The sequence below is a fragment of the Mercenaria mercenaria genome, chromosome 4 (genome assembly GCF_021730395.1).
Source record: "Mercenaria mercenaria strain notata chromosome 4, MADL_Memer_1, whole genome shotgun sequence".
Taxonomy (NCBI): Eukaryota; Metazoa; Mollusca; class Bivalvia; order Venerida; family Veneridae; genus Mercenaria; species Mercenaria mercenaria.
Window position 1 is genome coordinate 32803876 of NC_069364.1, and position 19711 is coordinate 32823586.

At 37.0% G+C, this 19711-nt stretch overlaps 1 protein-coding gene across 2 annotated transcripts in view; it reads right to left on the bottom strand.

The window, feature by feature from the left end:
- Positions 1–19711, bottom strand: part of LOC123551410 (uncharacterized) — a 69897-nt gene that overhangs the window by 50022 nt on the left and 164 nt on the right. For both annotated transcript variants that reach the window (XM_045340337.2, XM_045340338.2), the window contains exons 2-3: positions 3743–3875; positions 1519–1675 (exon numbers count right to left, since the gene is read on the bottom strand). In XM_045340337.2, coding sequence (XP_045196272.2) covers positions 1519–1675; positions 3743–3826 — 241 coding nt within the window. In that variant the 5' untranslated portion in view covers positions 3827–3875. The remainder of the gene's footprint in view (positions 1–1518; positions 1676–3742; positions 3876–19711) is intronic.

Here is a 19711-nt window from a genome sequence, read left to right on the forward strand (position 1 = left end):
ATTCTATCACATAAATTGATGTTGTAGACGTCATAACTTCATATGACTCAAAGAAACAGGACTTATTTCTAAAATAATTAAAAATGGAAGACTGTAGCAATCTGTTATCCCGAAAAATAATTATTTTGAAAAGTGTCCCAAAATATGGACACAATAATCATCATCCACCCAACGTCGACCCGTGTTAAAAGTGAAAAAAAAAAAAAAAACATTAATAATTATCGGTAATTATTCTGATGATAAACTACGTAATTAGCCTTGTTTTCATCATCAATTAACACCCCCTCTAAGAGCTAAAAGAAGTGTGTCGGTTATTATGATATCTGAAGTGGAGATCAAAGCGGTATAGTTGCCCAAGATTGTCATGGCATTACGTCATGTTTTCGCGCCATGTGACACATCACTGTCTGATCGTACTTTCTCGATTCCTTAAATTGTTGAGAAGAAATCAATAAAAAAGTTTTTTCTTTATCTTTTTTTAAAAGCGAAGGTGCAATATCCCGAATAAACTGACATGTAAATGTGTCGTGAACGATGATAGTGGATAGCCTACCTCTGTGACCTATTTGCCCTCAAGGAATTTACATTATTGTTTGAAAAGAATATCTAACAAAATATTGTGTCAAAAAATACATGTACTATGAATAATTTAAAACTTATTAAAATCCGCAACAACATCATACTGCTTTATTTTAAAACCACATTTCTATTTACATTCACAAGGTCACGTAACCTATTCTGCCGTGCTAACAGAAATCTGTTTGCCAAAAATCGTTTTACTCCATGTATTTAAATTGCTGCCGCTTTTTCATTATTTAAGATTTTTTAATTGTGTTTTTTGTACATTCTGGTCAAGAGTCTGAATTTTATTACCATAGTATGTACTGTTTATTTACTTTAAGAAAGCAGTAAATAATCAAGATCGCGCTGTTTGAAATTTTACAAAACATTATATGAAAATCTGATCGTTTTTAAAGAATTTTGCCTACATTCCTGTCGATATCTAATTAAAATTGTTATAGAACTCAAACTGTATTAGTTCTCAAGCGGTGTTGAAAATTTGAAGCGATTACATTGAAAAATGAATGCACCACGCGCGTTTATTGTGTCAAAAGTAACCGCGATGTAAATAAGATATTACGATAGGGCGCACGTGTTTGTGGAATGGAAAATTACCAGCATGACGTTTTGATATTTTTACGATTCACGGGTAAATTCCAGTCAATCCAGGTAATTTTGCCTGATGTATTAATTTCTCAATTTGGTAAAGTTACCACGTAAAAACCACTCGCCCGATCGGTGGAGTAGTCCATTCGTGCAAAGAGCTATAAAAATAATAATATACTTATTTGCAAAAATATGCGGCCCGATTTTACCGCTAAAAAAGTTTAGGGTCGGCGGTAAAAAAATAGGGTAGGTCAGGCCACCGGAAACAAACAATCATTTTTGTTACGGCTAAGTTTTGCAAATTCCGCATTTTGAAAAAAAAGTACCTATAAAACTATAATATTCAAATACCTTTCTGGAGGAACTCAAGAAAGTTTGTAGCCACATAAGAATCTTTGATCATGAATGCCTTGGCCCTCTCTGAACCTATCTGGGTAACCAACCCACTTCCTAGACTTGCTGACAGTACTAAAGTTTCATCGCCAGTCTCTTCCAATAACTGATTTACCTAAATAATGTAAAAGTGGATTTACCTAAATAATTTAAAAGTGGATAAAATATATCAAAAGATATACTGAAGAAACCTGACATCCAGCTGTAATGAAATGAATAATGCAGTGTCATCATTGTTGATCTTCATATCTCCATGTTTTTGTGATACAATCAAGTCAATGACATACTGACAAAGTTTTAACAATATTTGATTTTTTTTTGTTTGTTTAACATTACATCAACACAGTTATAGGTCTCATGGTGGAGGAAGACCCTAGGTTCCTCTCCGGGTATTTTTTCATTAAGGGCAGGCACCCACGACCTGCCTTAAGCCAACTGGACAGCTTCCGCACATGAAGACAGCAACGCCCCAAGTGAGGCTTCAACCCACATTTGTGAGTGGCAAGTGGTTTGAAGTTGGCGACCTTAGCCACTCAGCAATATTGGCCCCCAATTTTTGTTATATCAAGAGTTGAAAAATTTAAAACTAGAATGTGTCTGTAGGACACAGGGTGTGCCACCCACTGGTACATCTGTCACAAATAAGGGGCAATAATTCATGTTTGCAGCAATGTTGGGCGGTTAATACTACCCTCAGTTTTAACCAGCAGTTTCAACCGGTTAAAGCCGCCCTGGTCAATACTCCCTGAAGTGGTCAATACTGGTCAATTGGTCAATACTGACTGCTAAGATATTTTGCAGAGTTTATATTGACTGTTTAAGAGCATTTGGGGCTTGAATTAGGTGAATGCAGTCATCATTATTTAGTTAAAGCAACCAAATCAATACTCCCAAATTGGTCAGAAGTGGTCAATTGGTCAATGTTGGTTGATACTGGTCATTAAAAATTCTCTGCTAGATTAGATTACAAAGATATATTTTTCTACAAAAATGTCACAATAAGTGGAAAAACTGCTGAATTATCTGAACTTGATTTGTAGAAAGTATTTCATGAACTGTAGCTGTAAGTGTTTGATTAACAAGTGATATTTCTAATTATTTTTGCTGGTATAAATAATTTAATAAAAAATTGCTGTGAACACCTAGATCCTTTCATGGAAGGGTTTCAATTGTGTTTTGATAGCAACTGCCACACTGCCTAATTGACACCATGTCCTACAATATACAATAGTTTATATGTTGCAGGCCTGTCTATCTAGTCACTAATTAGCTGTTATGATCAGTAATCCCACTGTATTATTGCAGAACCGATGAGTTTAGGACCTTTGACCTACGGACCTGGGTCTTGCGCGCGACACATCGTCTTACTGTGGTACACATTCATGCCAAGTTATTTGAAAATCCATCCATGGATGACAAAGATATGGCCCGGACATGCCCAACTATCATGAAAAATGACCTTTAACGTCTAAGTGTGACCTTGACCTTTGAGCTACGGACCATGGTCTTGCGCGCGACACGTCGTCTTACTGTGGTACACATTCATGCCACGTTATTTGAAAATCCATCCATGGATGACAAAGATATGGACCGGACACGAAAATTGTGGACAGACCGACAGACAGACGGTTCAAAAACTATATGCCTCCCTTCTGGGGCATAAAAAATGTTATCTAATTTTGAAATTAAGTTATAAAGAATTCTAACACGACCAGCGAATAACCTACATACATGTAGAGTAAAATCTATCTGGGGTTATTCTGCAATAAACCACTTGCGTGCAATGACGTCATCCGATCCAGGTGCATAGCACGGTCGTAAGAAGTAGTTACCATTTTTTCTAACACTGTTGATACTAGTATGTTGTGTTAGAATCGAAAAAAGTTCCCAAGTGTGATTTATCATAGAATAACCCATTTTTCGATCTTATGCGAAAAATATATCACTCAGGCCTACGGCCTTCGTGATATATTTTTATGCATTAGAACTCAAAACACGGGTTATTCTAAGATAAACCACACATGGTAACTTATTATTTCTTAAATATCTTCCTGCCAGTTTTTCTCCTGAGTTGATATATAATTACAAAATTTTCAATCAACTACAGTCTAAAATTTAGGCCACATTCAAATCGTTGGTATTTCGGAATTTCCATCAATTTATTACAATACAATATACACACCAGCGTCTGTATTTGTTTTCGAAGAACATATTTCAGTACATCCTTGTAAAACCTTCCGTCCTGATTTATCGAACTGGCATTCATGATACAATATAGATGTTGCAAGCATCAAGACACTTGTAATATGCAGAATCTGTAACAGAATAAAGATATTTCCTATAACAAATCTAGATATAGCAAACTTTTCTTCTTTATGACGCTGTAAGATATTATTGGCTGTTTAGTAAGAATGCCAATGAATATTCCCTATTAACATGCTTGTGTCATGTCTAGATTTTCATAAACATGATCATAACAAGAGGACCATGATGGTCCTGAATCGCTCACCTCTTCCCACATGACCAAGTTTTGAGTATGACGTCGTTTTTTCTATTATTTGACATAGTGACCTAGTTTTTCAGCTCATGTGACCCAGTTTTGAACTTGACCTAGATATTATCAAGATAAAAATTCTGACCAATTTTCATGAAGATCCATTGAAAAATATGGTCTCTAGAGAGGTCACAAGGTTTTTCTATTATTTGACCTATTGACCTAGTTTTCGAAGGTACGTGACCCTGTTTTGACCTTTATCTAGATATCATCAAGGTAAACATTCTCACTATTTTCATGAAGATCTCATGAAAAACATGGCCTCTAGAGAGGTCACAATGTTTTTCTATCTTTATACCTACTGGCCTAGTTTTGACCGCACGTGACCCAGTTTCGAAACTGACCTAGATATCATCAAGGTGAACATTCAGATCAATTTTCATGAAGATCCATTGAAAAATATGGCCTCTAGAGAGGTCAAAAGATTTTAATAATTTTAGACCTACTGACCTAGTTTTTGACCGCAGTTGACCCAGTTTCAAAACTTGACCTAGATATCATCAAGATGAACATTCAGACCAATCTTTCATACAGATCCCATGAAAAGTATGGCCTCTAGAGAGGTCACAAGGTTTTCCTATTTTTAGACCTACTGACCTAGTTTTTGACCGCACGTGACCCAGTTTCGAAAATTGACCTAGATATCATCAAGGTGAACATTCTGACCAATTTTCATGAAGATCCATTGAGAAATATGGCCTCTAGAGAGGTCACAAGGTTTTTCTATTTTTAGATCTACTGACCTAGTTTTTGACCCCACATGACCCAGTTTCGAACTTGACCTAGATATCATCAAGGTGAACATTCTGACCAATATCATGAAGATCTCGTGAAAAATATGGCCTCTAGAGAGGTCATAAGGTTTTTCTATTTTTAGATCTACTGACCTAGTTTTTAACCCCACGTGACCCAGTTTTTGAACTTGACCTAGATATCATCAAGATGAACATTCTGACCAATTTTCATGAAGATCCATTGAGAAATATGGCCTCTAGAGAGGTCACAAGGTTTTTCTATTTTTAGACCTAATGACCTAGTTTTTGACCCTACGTGACCCAGTTTCGAACTTGACCTAGATATCATCAAGATAAACATTCTGACCAATATTCATGAAGATCTCATGAAAAATATGGCCTCTAGAGAGGTCACAAGGTTTTTCTATTTTTAGACCTACTGACCTAGTTTTTGAACCCACGTGACCCAGTTTCGAACTTGACCTAGATATCATCAAGGTGAACATTCTGACCAATTTTCATGAAGCTCTTATGAAATATATGGCCTCTAGAGAGGTCACAAGGTTTTTTCTATTTTTAGACCTACTGACCTAGTTTTTGATGGCACGTGACCCAGTTTCGAACTTGACCTAGATATCATCAAGATGAACATTCTGACCAACTTTCATAAAGATCCCATGAAAAATGTGACCTCTAGAGTGGTCACAAGCAAAAGTTTACGGACGCACGGACGCACGGACGGACGACGGACGACGGACACCGCGCGATCACAAAAGCTCACCTTGTCACTTTGTGACAGGTGAGCTAAAAATGAAAATTTGCATTTTTAAGTTACTTTTTAAACAGTCAAAAGATAATGAAGGGAATGAAATCCTATGATAAATCATGATTACAACAAAACAATAGCTGCTTATAGGCAGATAATTTTTCCACTCATTGTCTGCAAATTGCAACGCACATGTCAAAATGTTTATAGCACGTGCTTATTTACACAATATATAAATGCAGACTGTGTATCAGTATAGCAGACTTCCAGAAAATCGTCGGTGGAAAATTTCGATGCTGTCCACTGTTTCTTAATCCGGATGCAGTCCGACTGACAGGCATTTATTGTACCCCGAAAACAGAAAAACATCTCATGAATTTTGATAAATATTAGTTTACAATGTGACCTGTATGGTTTCAAGCTTATATGCATATAAACACCTCCGCTATTTCATATTCACATGAATAAGTTGACATCCTTGGTGACATTTTTAAGAATAAGGCTTGAACGTTATGACCAGAAGTACAAAATATTGTTACAAGAGCTGTCCGTAAGACAGCCAAGCCTGACTATTCAAAATATTGTCCCAGAGGCAGGAAAATATTACCTAAAAAGGTTAAATATCAAAAAGAGTTTTAAGTTCAAAAGGGGGAATAATTTGACCAAAATGCATATCAGTTATGGGACTTGCTGCTATCAACTAGTTTTATAACCCCTAAGGCACATGTGAAGTTTCAATTCAATATCTGCATTAGTTTTGGAGATAGAAACTCGCATGTAAAACTTTAACCAGAATTTTCTAAGTCCAGAAGGGGGCATAATTTGCCCAAAATACATGCCAGAGTTATGGAACTTGATCCAGTGAGATAAGTAATTGATCTAGAAAAAGAAAAAGTAAGTTTCAAATCTATATGCCTTTTAGTAATGGCTGTATGTACTTGCACACAAAACTTTAACCAGAATTTGCTAAGTCCAAAAGGGGGCATAATTTGGCCAAAATGAAGGTCAGAGTTATGGGACTTGCTGCTATCAACTAGTTTTATAAGCCTGAAGACACATGTGAAGTTTCAAATCAATATCTGCATTAGTTTTGGAGATAATAACTTGCATGTAAAACTTTAACCAAAATTTTCTAAGTCTAAAAGGGGGCATAATTTGCTCAAAAAACATGTCAGAAATATGGGTCTTGACCCAGTGAGGTTGGTAATTGATCTAGAAAAAGAAAAAATAAGTTTCAAATCTATATGCCTTTTAGAAATAGCTGTATGTACTTGCACGCAAAACTTTAACCAGAATTTTCTAAGTCCAAAAGGGGGCATAATTTGGCCAAAATGAAGGTCAGAGTTATGGGACTTGCTGCTATCAACTAGTTTTATAACCCCGAAGACACATGTGAAATTTCAAATCAATATCTGCATCAGTTTTGGAGATAATAACTTGCATGTCAAACTTTAACCAAAATTTTCTAAGTCAAAAAGGAGGCATAATTTGCTCAATATACATGTCAGAGTTATGGGTCTTGACCTAGTGAGGTTGGTAATTGATATAGAAAAAGAAAAAATAAGTTTCAAATCTATATGCCTTTTAGAAATAGCTGTATGTACTTGCACGCAAAACTTTAACCAGAATTTTCTAAGTCCAAAAGGGGGAATAATTTGGCCAAAATGAAAGTCAGAGTTATGGGACTTACTGCTATCAACTAGTTTTATAACCCCGAAGACACATGTGAAGTTTCAAATCAAGATCTGCATTAGTTTTGGAGATAGTTACTTGCCTGTAAAACTTTCACCAAAATTTTCTAAGTCCAAAAGGGTGCATTATTTGCTCAAAATACATGTCAGAGTTATGGAACTTGATCCAGTGAGATAAGTAATTGATCTAGAAAAAGAAAAAGTAAGTTTCAAATCTATATGCCTTTTAGTAATGGCTGTATGTACTTGCACACAAAACTTTAACCAGAATTTGCTAAGTCCAAAAGGGGGCATAATTTGGCCAAAATGAAGGTCAGAGTTATGGGACTTGCTGCTATCAACTAGTTTTATAAGCCTGAAGACACATGTGAAGTTTCAAATCAATATCTGCATTAGTTTTGGAGATAATAACTTGCATGTAAAACTTTAACCAAAATTTTCTAAGCCCTAAAAGGGGGCATAATTTGCTCAAAAAAATGTCAAAAAAATGGGTTCTTGACCTAGTGAGGTTGGTAATTGACTAGAAAAAGAAAAAATAAGTTTCAAATCTATATGCCTTTTAGAAATGCTGTATGTACTTGCACGCAAAACTTAACCAGAATTTTCTAAGTCCAAAAGGGGGAATAATTTGGCCTAAATGAAGTCGAGTTATGGGACTTACTGCTATCAACTAGTTTTATAACCCGAAGACACATGTGAAGTTTCAAATCAAGATCTGCATTAGTTTTGGAGATAGTTACTTGCCTGTAAAACTTTCACCAAAATTTTCTAAGTCCAAAAGGGGGCATTATTTGCTCAAAATACATGTCAGAGTTATGGGACTTGACCCAGAGAGGTTGGTAGTTGACCTAGAAAAAGAAAAAATAAGTTTCAAAGCTATATGCCTTTAATTGATGGCTGTATGTACTTGCATGCAAAAACTTAACCAAGGTGTGACGCCGACGTCGATGCCAGGGTGAGTAGAATAGCTAGACTATTCTTTGAATCTTCGAGCTAAAAACCCATTGGTAAACTCCGTTACTGGTTTTGGGAAGATATCATTTACCACTTTATTCTTTGATAAGTGTGCAATAATCATAAATGTTATGAATACATAACTATAAACATCTGGAACACAACTACGGTAACTTTCCTGTTAAAAACAGAACCCTGCTCCTTTTTGGCAGCCCCATGCCCCTTTTTGACAGCACCCTGCCCTTTTTGAGCTCTAGAAATGATACTGAATTTATTAAGGAGGTAGGTTACCTTAATATTTGTATGTGCGCATGCCCAACTGGAAGCTAAAGTGATGATTTATGATGACATTTACAGTATACGAAATTCAGATTAGAATCCACTAGCCTGTTCGGGCTACCAGATAGGAAATTTTCCAAGCCCGACACCAATTTCACTAGCCCGAACTTTAACATCTTAAAATACATAATTTTTGCACCATATAACATTTTGTTTTACAGACATCTCTATGCATGTTTGAAGGAATAAAAAAGACATACAGTATATGTTTGCCATGTTTTCGAAAAAATTTATCTCTAAATACTCCAGTCCAGATCAGCATCGCCAGAGTCCAAAAGCATCGGACATGACACTCCTTGCCAAACGAAATCTAAACTGTAACGCCCGATTTTTTAGGATCCGCATTCGCCAATTACTGCTACCTCGGACTGTTGACAATTTGCAAGATGTCACACAAGCTGATAGCATAATTTAAGCTCCGCCTACTGCAGGTACTTGTGAGATTTTTGCGAGAAGTGTGAAAGCTAATCAAATTATCCGTTACACTAGATGTGATTGTATTCAGCCAGTTAGCGCTGCGGTTACGTCTTTGACACTTTGCGTTTGATTGTCAACATGTGAGAGTGCAAAAAAACAACAATAATTCAATAAGCGTTCCTCAGTCTGGACGATGCGTGATGCCTTCCTAGCATTTATTAATGGAGATCATATGAAATCACAATGCTATACTCGTTTAATTAGCATGATTTTTTTAATCAAATTAGGAAAAATTCGGTGTGGCAATTGGTCTGCTGATCAATCAAGTGTGGTGTGCTGTGTGTTGTGTGCTTGTCACCATCCGCTTTCAGCCTCCACCGCTGGCTAGCCTTCTGGTGAAGAGGGAGCCGAGTGCGTAAGTCTTCCCTACCAGTACATAGCCTCTCTGCAGACAAGCCCATTTGCAGTGCCTCCGAGTTGGCGCCACACGGTAACTGAGCACCTTGCGGCCTCAGGCAGAACTGCAGGGGACTCGGAGGAGGTCTGCCCCCAGATATGTGGCATGCCAGGCCCACCGGTGTGTGGACACGCCCTGATGCCTATGAACAGACCCCCAGCTATGGGACAAATTATATACTAAGCTCCTGTGTTCCCAGGATAGGGTTTTAACTCGGAACTAAGGGTGAGGTAACCCCGAAAGAAACCTAGAGAGTTGAAGACAGAGGTGCTGGGCCATTGGCACTCTCTTAACAAACCACAGCACCATGCAATATCGCTATGTCTACACAGCCATCCGGTATTAAACAACGTGGTGCTGAATCTCTGAGGTCACTCCAGGGGGATTTAGTGCCGGGCTCTGAGCCTCAACAGAGTCCACCCACAGCTACTGGGGGTCCCTCCTTCAATCCAAAACATGCAAAGAGAAGGAGGAACATACCAAGGAGAAGAACCAAACCGCATCAACCTTTCAGGCTGATGCATTGGAATGCGGAGGGTGTCTTCAACAAGAAAGCTGAACTCAGCATATCCTCCATGAGAAAGACATCAATGTCTGTTGCATTTAGGAAACTCACCTACAGCCAGAGAAATCCTTCAAAGTCAGAGGATACCAGTGTTTCCGCTGTGACAGAATTGGCAGACGAAAAGGAGGCATCATGACATTGGTTAGGAACAACATCAGCGCTGTCCAGACCAACACGCATATGGATGACTCCGAGTTCCAAGTTCTGAGCCTCAGAAAGAACGATTTCAGTTTGGAACTTGTGAACATATACTCTCCAAATGACAAAGCTCTGTCCCTTGACAAAGTTACAACTGATGAAACCAGGTTCATCATTGTAGGAGACTTTAACAGTCACTCACAAAGCTGGGGATATGACCACCTGGATAAACGTGGAGAGGAAGTGGAGACCTGGCAAGATGATAACAAGCTAAACCTCATCAACAAGGCAGATGATTCCCCAACTTTTTACTCCAGAAGCTGGCGAACAACATCAACCCCTGATCTTGCTTTATGTACTGATGACATACATGGACATGTCAAGCGGGAAGTCAATGAACAACTAGGAGGTAGCGACCATCGCCCAGTCCAACTTACTATGGACCGTATAGCCTCTACTTCACCTAACATCCCCAGTTGGAACTACAAGAAGGCCAGGTGGACCTTTTACCAAAGTCTGAGTGATGAGCTCTGTAAAGACAGCAGAGTGGAAGGTAGAGACATCAACCGGGTTGTCAAAGACTTCAACGCCAATATACTTAAGGCTGCTTACAGCGCCATTTCAAGGGGAGCAAGAAAGGACTATAATCCATACTGGAGTGATGAGTTGGAGAATCTACAGGCAAAGTTATCAGAAGCCAGGGAAGAAGCAGAAAACAATCCTCACAAGAAAATAACCCCTCTCTACAGCAAGCCAAGGCCAAATTCCTCAGGCACAAACAGGAAGCACAGAGGAAGAGCTGGAGAAACAAAACAGCCGTCGCTCAACCTAGAGCGAGATGGCCAAAAGCTGTGGAGATTGACGAGACAGCTGAATGATGAAGAAACAGGAAGAGGCTCAGTAACTTTAAAAGAGAATGGTGAACTGTTAACGGGTAAACAAGCGGCAAACACTTTTGCCTCTAACTACAAAGATGTTTCCAACATCCACATCAACAGGGAACGGCAAAGGGACGCCCGAAGAGAAAAAAGGGAAAGGCAGACAAGCCAAGTGACACCAGAATGCATGAAGCAGGGTCTTAAACTGCATGAGCTACAGACAGCTCTTAGGCAGTTGAAGACAAAGAAGTCTCCTGGACCAGATGGAGTCACAAATGAAATGCTGACCCATCTAGGCACTGAAGCAATTTGCAAACTCCTGGAAATTTACAACAACAGCTGGACACAAGGACTGCTTCCACAGATAAGGAAAGAAGCAGTCATGATCCCCATCCACAAGAAAGGGAAGGATCCAAAGAAGGCTGCAAGCTACCGCCCAATCAGCCTAACCAGCTGTGTTGGAAAGACCATGGAGAGGATTGTGAATGCACGTCTGAAGTGGCACATGGAGACTAACAACCTATTTGCAACGCAACAAGCTGGCTTCAGACAATTCCGCTCCACTGAGGACCAGACCACTTATCTATCGCAAGAGATAGAGGACACCTTCCAAGAGCAGAAAGTCATGCTTACAGCATGGATTAATCTGCAGAGGGCATTTGACAAAGTCTGGACCTGTGGACTCCTCATCAAGCTGATGAGGACTGGAGTAGGAGGTCACATGCTGAGGTGGATTAAGTCATACCTCCACAACAGGAGAGCAAGAGTCAGTTTAGAACATGCCAGCAGCAGGAAGTTCCTGTTGCATCATGGTGTCCCACAACCACAAGGCAGAGTCTTATTCCCTACACTCTTCTTGCTTTTCATCAATGATCTGGTGTCTGAACTACCGAAAGGAGTTAAGGCTGCTCTCTACGCTGACAATCTGGTGTTATGGTGTAAGGAAGAACATGCCACTACAGCCACATACAGGATGCAAGAAGCCATCAACAAGCTTTCAGCTTGGGCTGAAGATTGGTGTGTATCGATCAATACAGAGAAAATCGTCCACCACACTATTCTCCCTGTCGTCAAAGCAGAGGGCGGGTAAAATCAAAATGGGAAATACTTCACTGATTGAAGCAGACGAGGCAAAATACCTTGGAGTGACCTTTGACAAACGGCTAACCTGGAAGCCCTACATTAGTCAAGCAGAAGGGAAGGCCCGTAGGAAGCTTGCCATGATGCGCAAACTTGCTGGAACAACGTGGGGAGCAAATGAGCAAATACTCAAGACAGTATATCAGGGAACAGTGAGACCCCATTTAGAGTATAGCTCAACTGCCTGGTCCACTACTGCCAAAACTAACCAACAGGCTTTAGACAAGGTTCAGAACCAAGCATTGCGGATCATGACAGATGCTACAAAGTCTACACCAATCTCCTTCATGGAGAAGCTAACAGGCACACAGCCATTGCAAGACAGGAGACATGCAAAGGTTCTGCTTCAAGCAGAGAAGTTCAGGTCTTTTCAAGACCATCCCATGAAAGCCAAGCTAGATGGCTACACAAAGAATTGGCTCAAATGTAGCAGCTTCGTACATGAGGCAAAGAAACTCAACCGAGAGTTCAAAACTGAGCTGTGCATACCAACGACTCCCCCAGGTAGTGAAGACATCATAAACCCTCTAGCGAATGATCTGTCCTCAGTGACTGTGAGACTTGCTGTTCCTCGTCTTGACCGCGGGAAGCAAGAGGATGAAGGCATTCGGAAGAGCCTCACACTTGCTATGATCAATGAAGACTATCCTCCGGAATTATGGACTCTATACAGATGGATCAGCCACATGCGCCGTCAAAGATGGAGGAGCAGGAGTTTTCATTCAATACCCATCTGGCAAGAGAGAAACACTATATGCAGCCACAGGAAAACACTGCAGCAAATTACAAGGCAGAGACTGAAGCACTCATGAAGGCCGTCTCAATGGTTGAAGACTCAGCAGAAGAAAGCTCCTCAGTCGTCTTTCTCACAGATGCACTGTCTGTCATGGAAGCTCTGATCAACAATAAAGCCCAGCAGCTAGCCAGGAGAATGCAGAGCCTGAGTATAACCTGCAAAGTAGCACTTCAGTGGATTCCATCCCATTGTGGACTTGCAGGCAATGAAGAGGCAGACAAACTGGCTAAGCTAGGAGCTCAGTCAGAACAACCAACAGAACCTGTGAGTTACAAGGAGAAAGTCACCATCATCAAGGCACTAACGAGACAAAGGATGGAGGAAGATGCTTTTCATCTCCTCGATCTGTCTGAACAAGTGATGATGGTCAGGCTCCGCTCAGGGCACAACAAGCTCAATGCTCACATGTACAAGAAATACAGACTGACATCATCGGCATCTTGTCCATGTGGTGAAGAAGATCAGACTGCGGAGCATATACTTCAGAGATGTAAAAGGCATGACCAGGAGCGAGTTGCGACTTGGCCGATAGATACCTCAATCCACCAGAAACTGTATGGAGGCATTGAGGATCTTCGGCAAACCACAAGTTTCATCGAGGCTACTGGTCTGACAGTGTAGATTCGAACGACAAGAAGAAGGAAACTTCGGTAGCCTGGTCGGGCTTGTATCTGTGGAAAATCGGTAGCCCGAGCTGAAATTTGGTAGCCACAGGCTATCGGACTACCGCGAATTTCGAACACTGCGTTTACGACAAACTAAATGTGTTTGTATACCCATTCTACTGAAATAAAATCATGAACCTGTCTCCGATCTGATGTTATTGAGAATACAGTTGGGTGAAAGGTTATTTATTAAGGCCATTTTCAAATAAAAATTGGACAGTTTTATTTGCAATACCTATTTTTCAGTTTCCGTTGATAATTTGGTTCTTATATACTAAAACTAAGCTCTAAAATTGTTCAAATTTCAGTAGAAAATAATGGTTTCTTGAATTAAATTGATGTTACCATGGAAACGAAGCCCGTGACCTACATATCTAAAAGTAAAATTCAAAAGCGTTGACACTGTTCTATTTAAGGAACACAGCTTCGGCTTTTTATTTGCATTTCAACAATATCCATAGGAATAATAGCAGCATGCAGAACGATTTTTCCATAAAAAATGTCAGACGAGGGGTACTGCTAAAGTATTTTAAGCTGTTAAATTTGTTTAAATAAATGCAAAAAATTGCCGCTTTATATATATTTTTTTCAAGCACTGTGTTTCATTTTGCCTTTGTAGTCTGCTTACTGCTATTGTGTCTACTGTAGATGTGTGTAGTGTGATTTTTGTCTTCCTGAATTTGCTGTAGCTAAATGTTTGTTTTGTATGTAATTGAGACCTACTTGTGTTTGTTTCTCAAATGTTGTTTTTATGCTTTAAAGCCTTTATGCTTTAGTTCATGTTGTATTCTTTTTGTGATTATTGTAATTACATCCCTTTGATAGAACTAAAATAACATGTCTGTGTACCTATTAACTTTAATGTGAAGTACCTTGTTGCTTGGAACCCTGCCTGTCTATTGGAAAATCCAATGATAGAGCTTATATGTCATGTCTGTATGCAAATTCTTAATTAAACAAAGTAAATTTTTAACCATAATACAAATCTATATTCCTGTGTTATTTAATCATGTTCATTTGAATGAATATTGATTTACCCTATGAAAAAGATGCTAATCAGGTCACTTTCAAATCTGATTTGAGTGATCAGGGCTTTTTCCCCCTATAAATCTAACTCCGGTAAAAGGAGGTATTCCCATGCAAAAATGTTTTTTTCCCAAAGCTGAATTTAAAATTCTCAAATGATCATACCTCTTAGGGTTTTTGCTGTTTTAAGATAGTTTTGCTAATTTGTATGTATATTTAGGTAAATTATAATACTGTTGAACAATTCATAATTTTAACATGTCCAAAACATTGCGGAATGATACTTATTTCACTTGGGTATTGATTACATTTTACTTGGACTTTATCATAGACTCCCTGTGTAAAATCTCAAACTTTTAACTAATATAAAGGTATTAAATCGATATAATAATTAAATGAAACTTCCAAGTTTTATTGTTTGTAGCATCATCTGGGGCATATGCAGTGAAAAATCTTTATTTGATTTCTTAAATAGTGTGATATTTATTTCTAAAGTCACTGTATGTTCACTGTAAAAATACTTCGTTATACTCTAGTGGAAACTGGCAGGTACTCGAAAATGCAACTCTCTGATTGGTCAATTAGAACCTCTAATGTACTGTGATGTTATGATAAAGTTATAATGCAATTCATTAATATTTCACACAAAAACACATTTATGTAGATTTTGGTAATTTGCAAATTGTCCCAATTAAGACAATTTCAGAGAGCCATTTCCCAATTCCACTGGTGTCGGTGGCATTCCCAAATTGATGAAAAAAAGGCCTGGTGATATTCTGATTTTTTAAGATATTTCTTAACTATGGCACCTTTGCCCCATATTTTTGGTCAACTTGTAACTAATTTCATCTTTTTAAGCAGTTTTAAACCTAATATGGTAAGATTAGCATGTTTCTCATTGATTTTATGTTGTAAATTATCCTTCTTACTTGTAGCTTATTTACTTTTGTTAGCATACACTTGTTACATAGTCGATTAAAAAAGCTCTTCAGAGCTTATGTTATTTGTAAATGTCTTGCTGACTCAAAATAAATCTTATCTTAATAATTCCCTTTACTCCATAGATACTCCTTTTAACGCATCTATGCATTACTCCATAGATACTCATTTTAACGCATCTATGCATTACTCCATAGATACTCCTTTTATCGCATTCTACTACATTGATAGTTTAAATGTAAAATACCAATAAAATATATTGGCAATGAAGCCCACAAAAGCATATTTGTGAAGTTTAAACTGTTAATAAAAGATCAGTTTCAGAAAAACTTGTGGTTATAATTGTAATTTATTGATAATTATCACTTTTAATTCAGGTGGCATTTTCTGAAAATCACACTGACTTTATATATATTAGGACAGCTATTGATGGATGGAAAAGTACATATGTGACCCCAAAACAAGTTATTATTTGCATTCTATCATTCAACTATGGCAAATTATGTAAAAGTGAGACATAAGATTGGTGCAATAAAAGGTGTGGTTACCATAACAACCATTAAAATCCATAGATCACTTGTCAACATTATGGAATTTATGCTAATTGACCTGGACCCCTTGGAAGTGTGTTTATTGTGCACAGCTGTCAAAACAAAGCAATTAGGGTGTTGTTTGCATCATTATTCAGAATGTGGATCAACAAATTTTATAGAAAGTGTCTTTGATCAGTGCTTCTTATCAAAACATTATGTAATTAATTAATTTTATGATCTATGAAGTTCTGTAAGTTTGGTAGGGGTGTAGATTTTAATGATGAAGGGTTTGCTTATTTTGAAAATCACTTAATATAGACCTTTCTAGTCTTTCATTTACCTTCAATTAATAAAATTGTGCATTTGTAACAGTAAAAATATTTCTTTTCTGTTGTATCACATGCATAAAACAGCTAAATTAGAATAATATTCTAAGGTCTTAGGTTTGTGGCTTTCTATTGTGAAAAATATTTATCACAAAATTATGAAAAATATACCATCAGAAAGGAAATTTAATTCTAAAAATAAATTATGTTGGACACTAAATGGTTAAAACAAGTATTCATAGACTAATTTTGATCTGAGTAACACAGGTATAAATTTTGCATTTTCTCCAATAACCTGTATGGAGATAGTGTACAGATAATGCTACTGAGTGTATAGCACATTCTCTAATCAGCCCCTGTGTCTATTTTTAGAATGACCTGATAAAACCCAGGTTTATGGTTTTAGGATTCGGACAAACATTCAGAGAGATGTGTGTTATTTATATAGATTCAATGAATGTTATGTGATGGTTGAATATTGTTTTACGCATTATTTTTTCTGTTTAATAACTTAAATGGATTCAGACATGTCCTAGAACTCTGTTGACTGAATATTACAGAAACATTTACTTTACCTGATGTTATTATAACATGCAGTAAACTGTTTTCACACCAAATTAGATTACTAGTATATCTTATTCGTGTTGAAATTTAATTGGATCGACTATACTGAGAGCTATGACATTAGTTATAACAAATAATAATTCAGGAAAACTTAATGAATAAAAAATAACATTAAAAATTGGTTTTAACTAGGATTATCATAAAATCAAATCACATATTGTTCTGTATTAACATTGGTGAATGTAAACAACAGATGACACCGATAAGAAAATAAACCATCTGTTATTGAAGCCTTAGATTGAAATCTATATAAAAAAATATACATATTAATATGAAAGTTACATAATGTGATTTGTCAGTATAAAACAATTTTCCCTTTTTTTGAGAACCAGAGTGGGGAGATCATGAACAAGTATCTTCACTTTGTAAGAAAATTATTTTTTTTGTTTAAACTAAAACATATTCTGTATTTTAGCCAACTCAGCGTGACTAATCCAGATGTTGCGAGTTTGATCTCGGTGACAATTGACTAGAGAGAGTAAATCAGAAATAATTTGTTCTCGAATCAAATTTTGTGGGGAAGTTGTATGACAGTTTATATTACTTCAGAGACTCATGATACATAGCCCAAATAGAACTAAAATGATAATAATGGTGGAACAAACAATAAACAAAAAAAAATACAAGTAGAATCTGTCAGAACAAATGTTAAAAATTTATATTATGTAACAAAAATTAAAAACAATATATTTTTCTGCATTTTTTTACTATCATTCAAGATTATATAAATAATTATTATGTGTAAAAGTTACTAAATGCAAATTTAATTTTCCGTCTTAAACTAAAGCAGAGATAGTTACAAAATACAATTAACAAATATCATCTAATAAAATCGTGGAAAATAATAGTTTAAAAGCTTGTCCAGCACCTTTACTAGGTACATTAATTAAGTAGCTTAAAATGGGCTATAAAATTACAACCCATTAATTTTTTTAAGTTAAACACTCGTATATGTATAAATCATGCAGATGTTCTTATTTTAACTGCCCATTTCGCCAATTGTTAAGACATTTTATAAGCAGTTTTTTTACTAAGAATAAGTCTCATAAATATGTATACATGATCAATTATTACATGTGTATTCCATTCATGATTATTTTAAAAGATATGAACAAAATGCACCAAATATTCAACCATCTCAGTTAATATGCATTTTAGTGCCTTAAATATAAACAAATTTTGCAACATTGGCCAGGTACATCATTTACTGTGAGATAAGAATGTGCAAATGCAATCCTTACAGTAATTAACTCTATGTGCTATAGAATTCTACTGTCCGAAAATCTCTCTGCCATGTGTGTTTGTTACTAATGATAGGGATGACCGCATTGAGAGTGACGTAGTGATACCTGTAATCTGAAAATGTGCTATTGGGTATCAATAATCAATACTATTGTATCTGTATGGAGTAAAGGGCTAAAATATCAGATCATAAAATAATTAATCCCGATAAGCCAAATGAGTAAGGCTACTCCAAATTTGACTACACTCCACGACTCCACTCCATGTTTTGTACAGTAGTATGCCCATAATATTTTAAAGATAAGACTTCTGGAGGCTTATAATAGAATCTCAGACTCCTGTGGAATGTAACTGGCAACCAAAAGCCACCTGGTGATTAACCGAATAGGAAGGTGCACTTTGTGTAGCTGCAGCGCATAAAGTAGTCTAAATAATGAGACCTCGGGCAGACCGATTTTACATTTTGATATTTTACGTTGTCTACCTAGAGGTCTCAACCAGAAACAATCAAAACTGTGGTGGAAACTGTGGTCAATTGAAATTACGATTTATCAGTAGTCACGATTTTTCTTTAGCCCTAACTGCTTACCTGTTGTTTTAAATCATAAATAGTAAATAAAAAACATAAAAACAGGACATATTTATCAAGAATCTCTGTTGTAAAAAATTTAAACCTCTAACGTTTCAATCGTCTTCATGTAATGGCGGTCGGAGGCGTGACCAATGAAAACGCTTCGTGTAGTAATGTGTTTACCGGTGATCGGCCATTTTCCAATATGTAGTACACTCGTGTTAAACCTTGGCATTTTTTTAACTGCCATAGTTTGAATTTTTCTCAAGAAATCTCGGTAATATATACATCATTGAAAAGGAAAAATTACAGGCTTTCTATGTATGTATTTCTTTTTTTTATCCGTTGCATTATTGTAACATAATTCCCGCCCAACGGATTCCATTGGGTGTTACTTACGCAAAGAAGAGGACAGTGCTACCACATTCTTTACCTTTTCTGGTTTGTACTCGGAGGCGGATATCGACAAGTCAAAATAATATAACGATATTCAACTCTCGAGTACAATTATTTGGACTACGCATAAAGGTGCACAAAGCATGCTAAAATTCTGTTTATCTTATGGACCACTTAACTTAAGTACAAGTGCTGTACAGCGAAGAAGAAGGTTAAAGCCTCTTCAAAATTGTAGAATTAGAAGTCTTGAAGTTCAGAAACTGCACTGCCAGGCCTGACATATTATCCGAAATTGGTTGTGATCCGAATATGCAATACAATGATTCTTGAATGAAAATAATTAAATGATATAATAATAAAGGATTCTATGCAAACAATATGAAGCAATTTACAATATCGC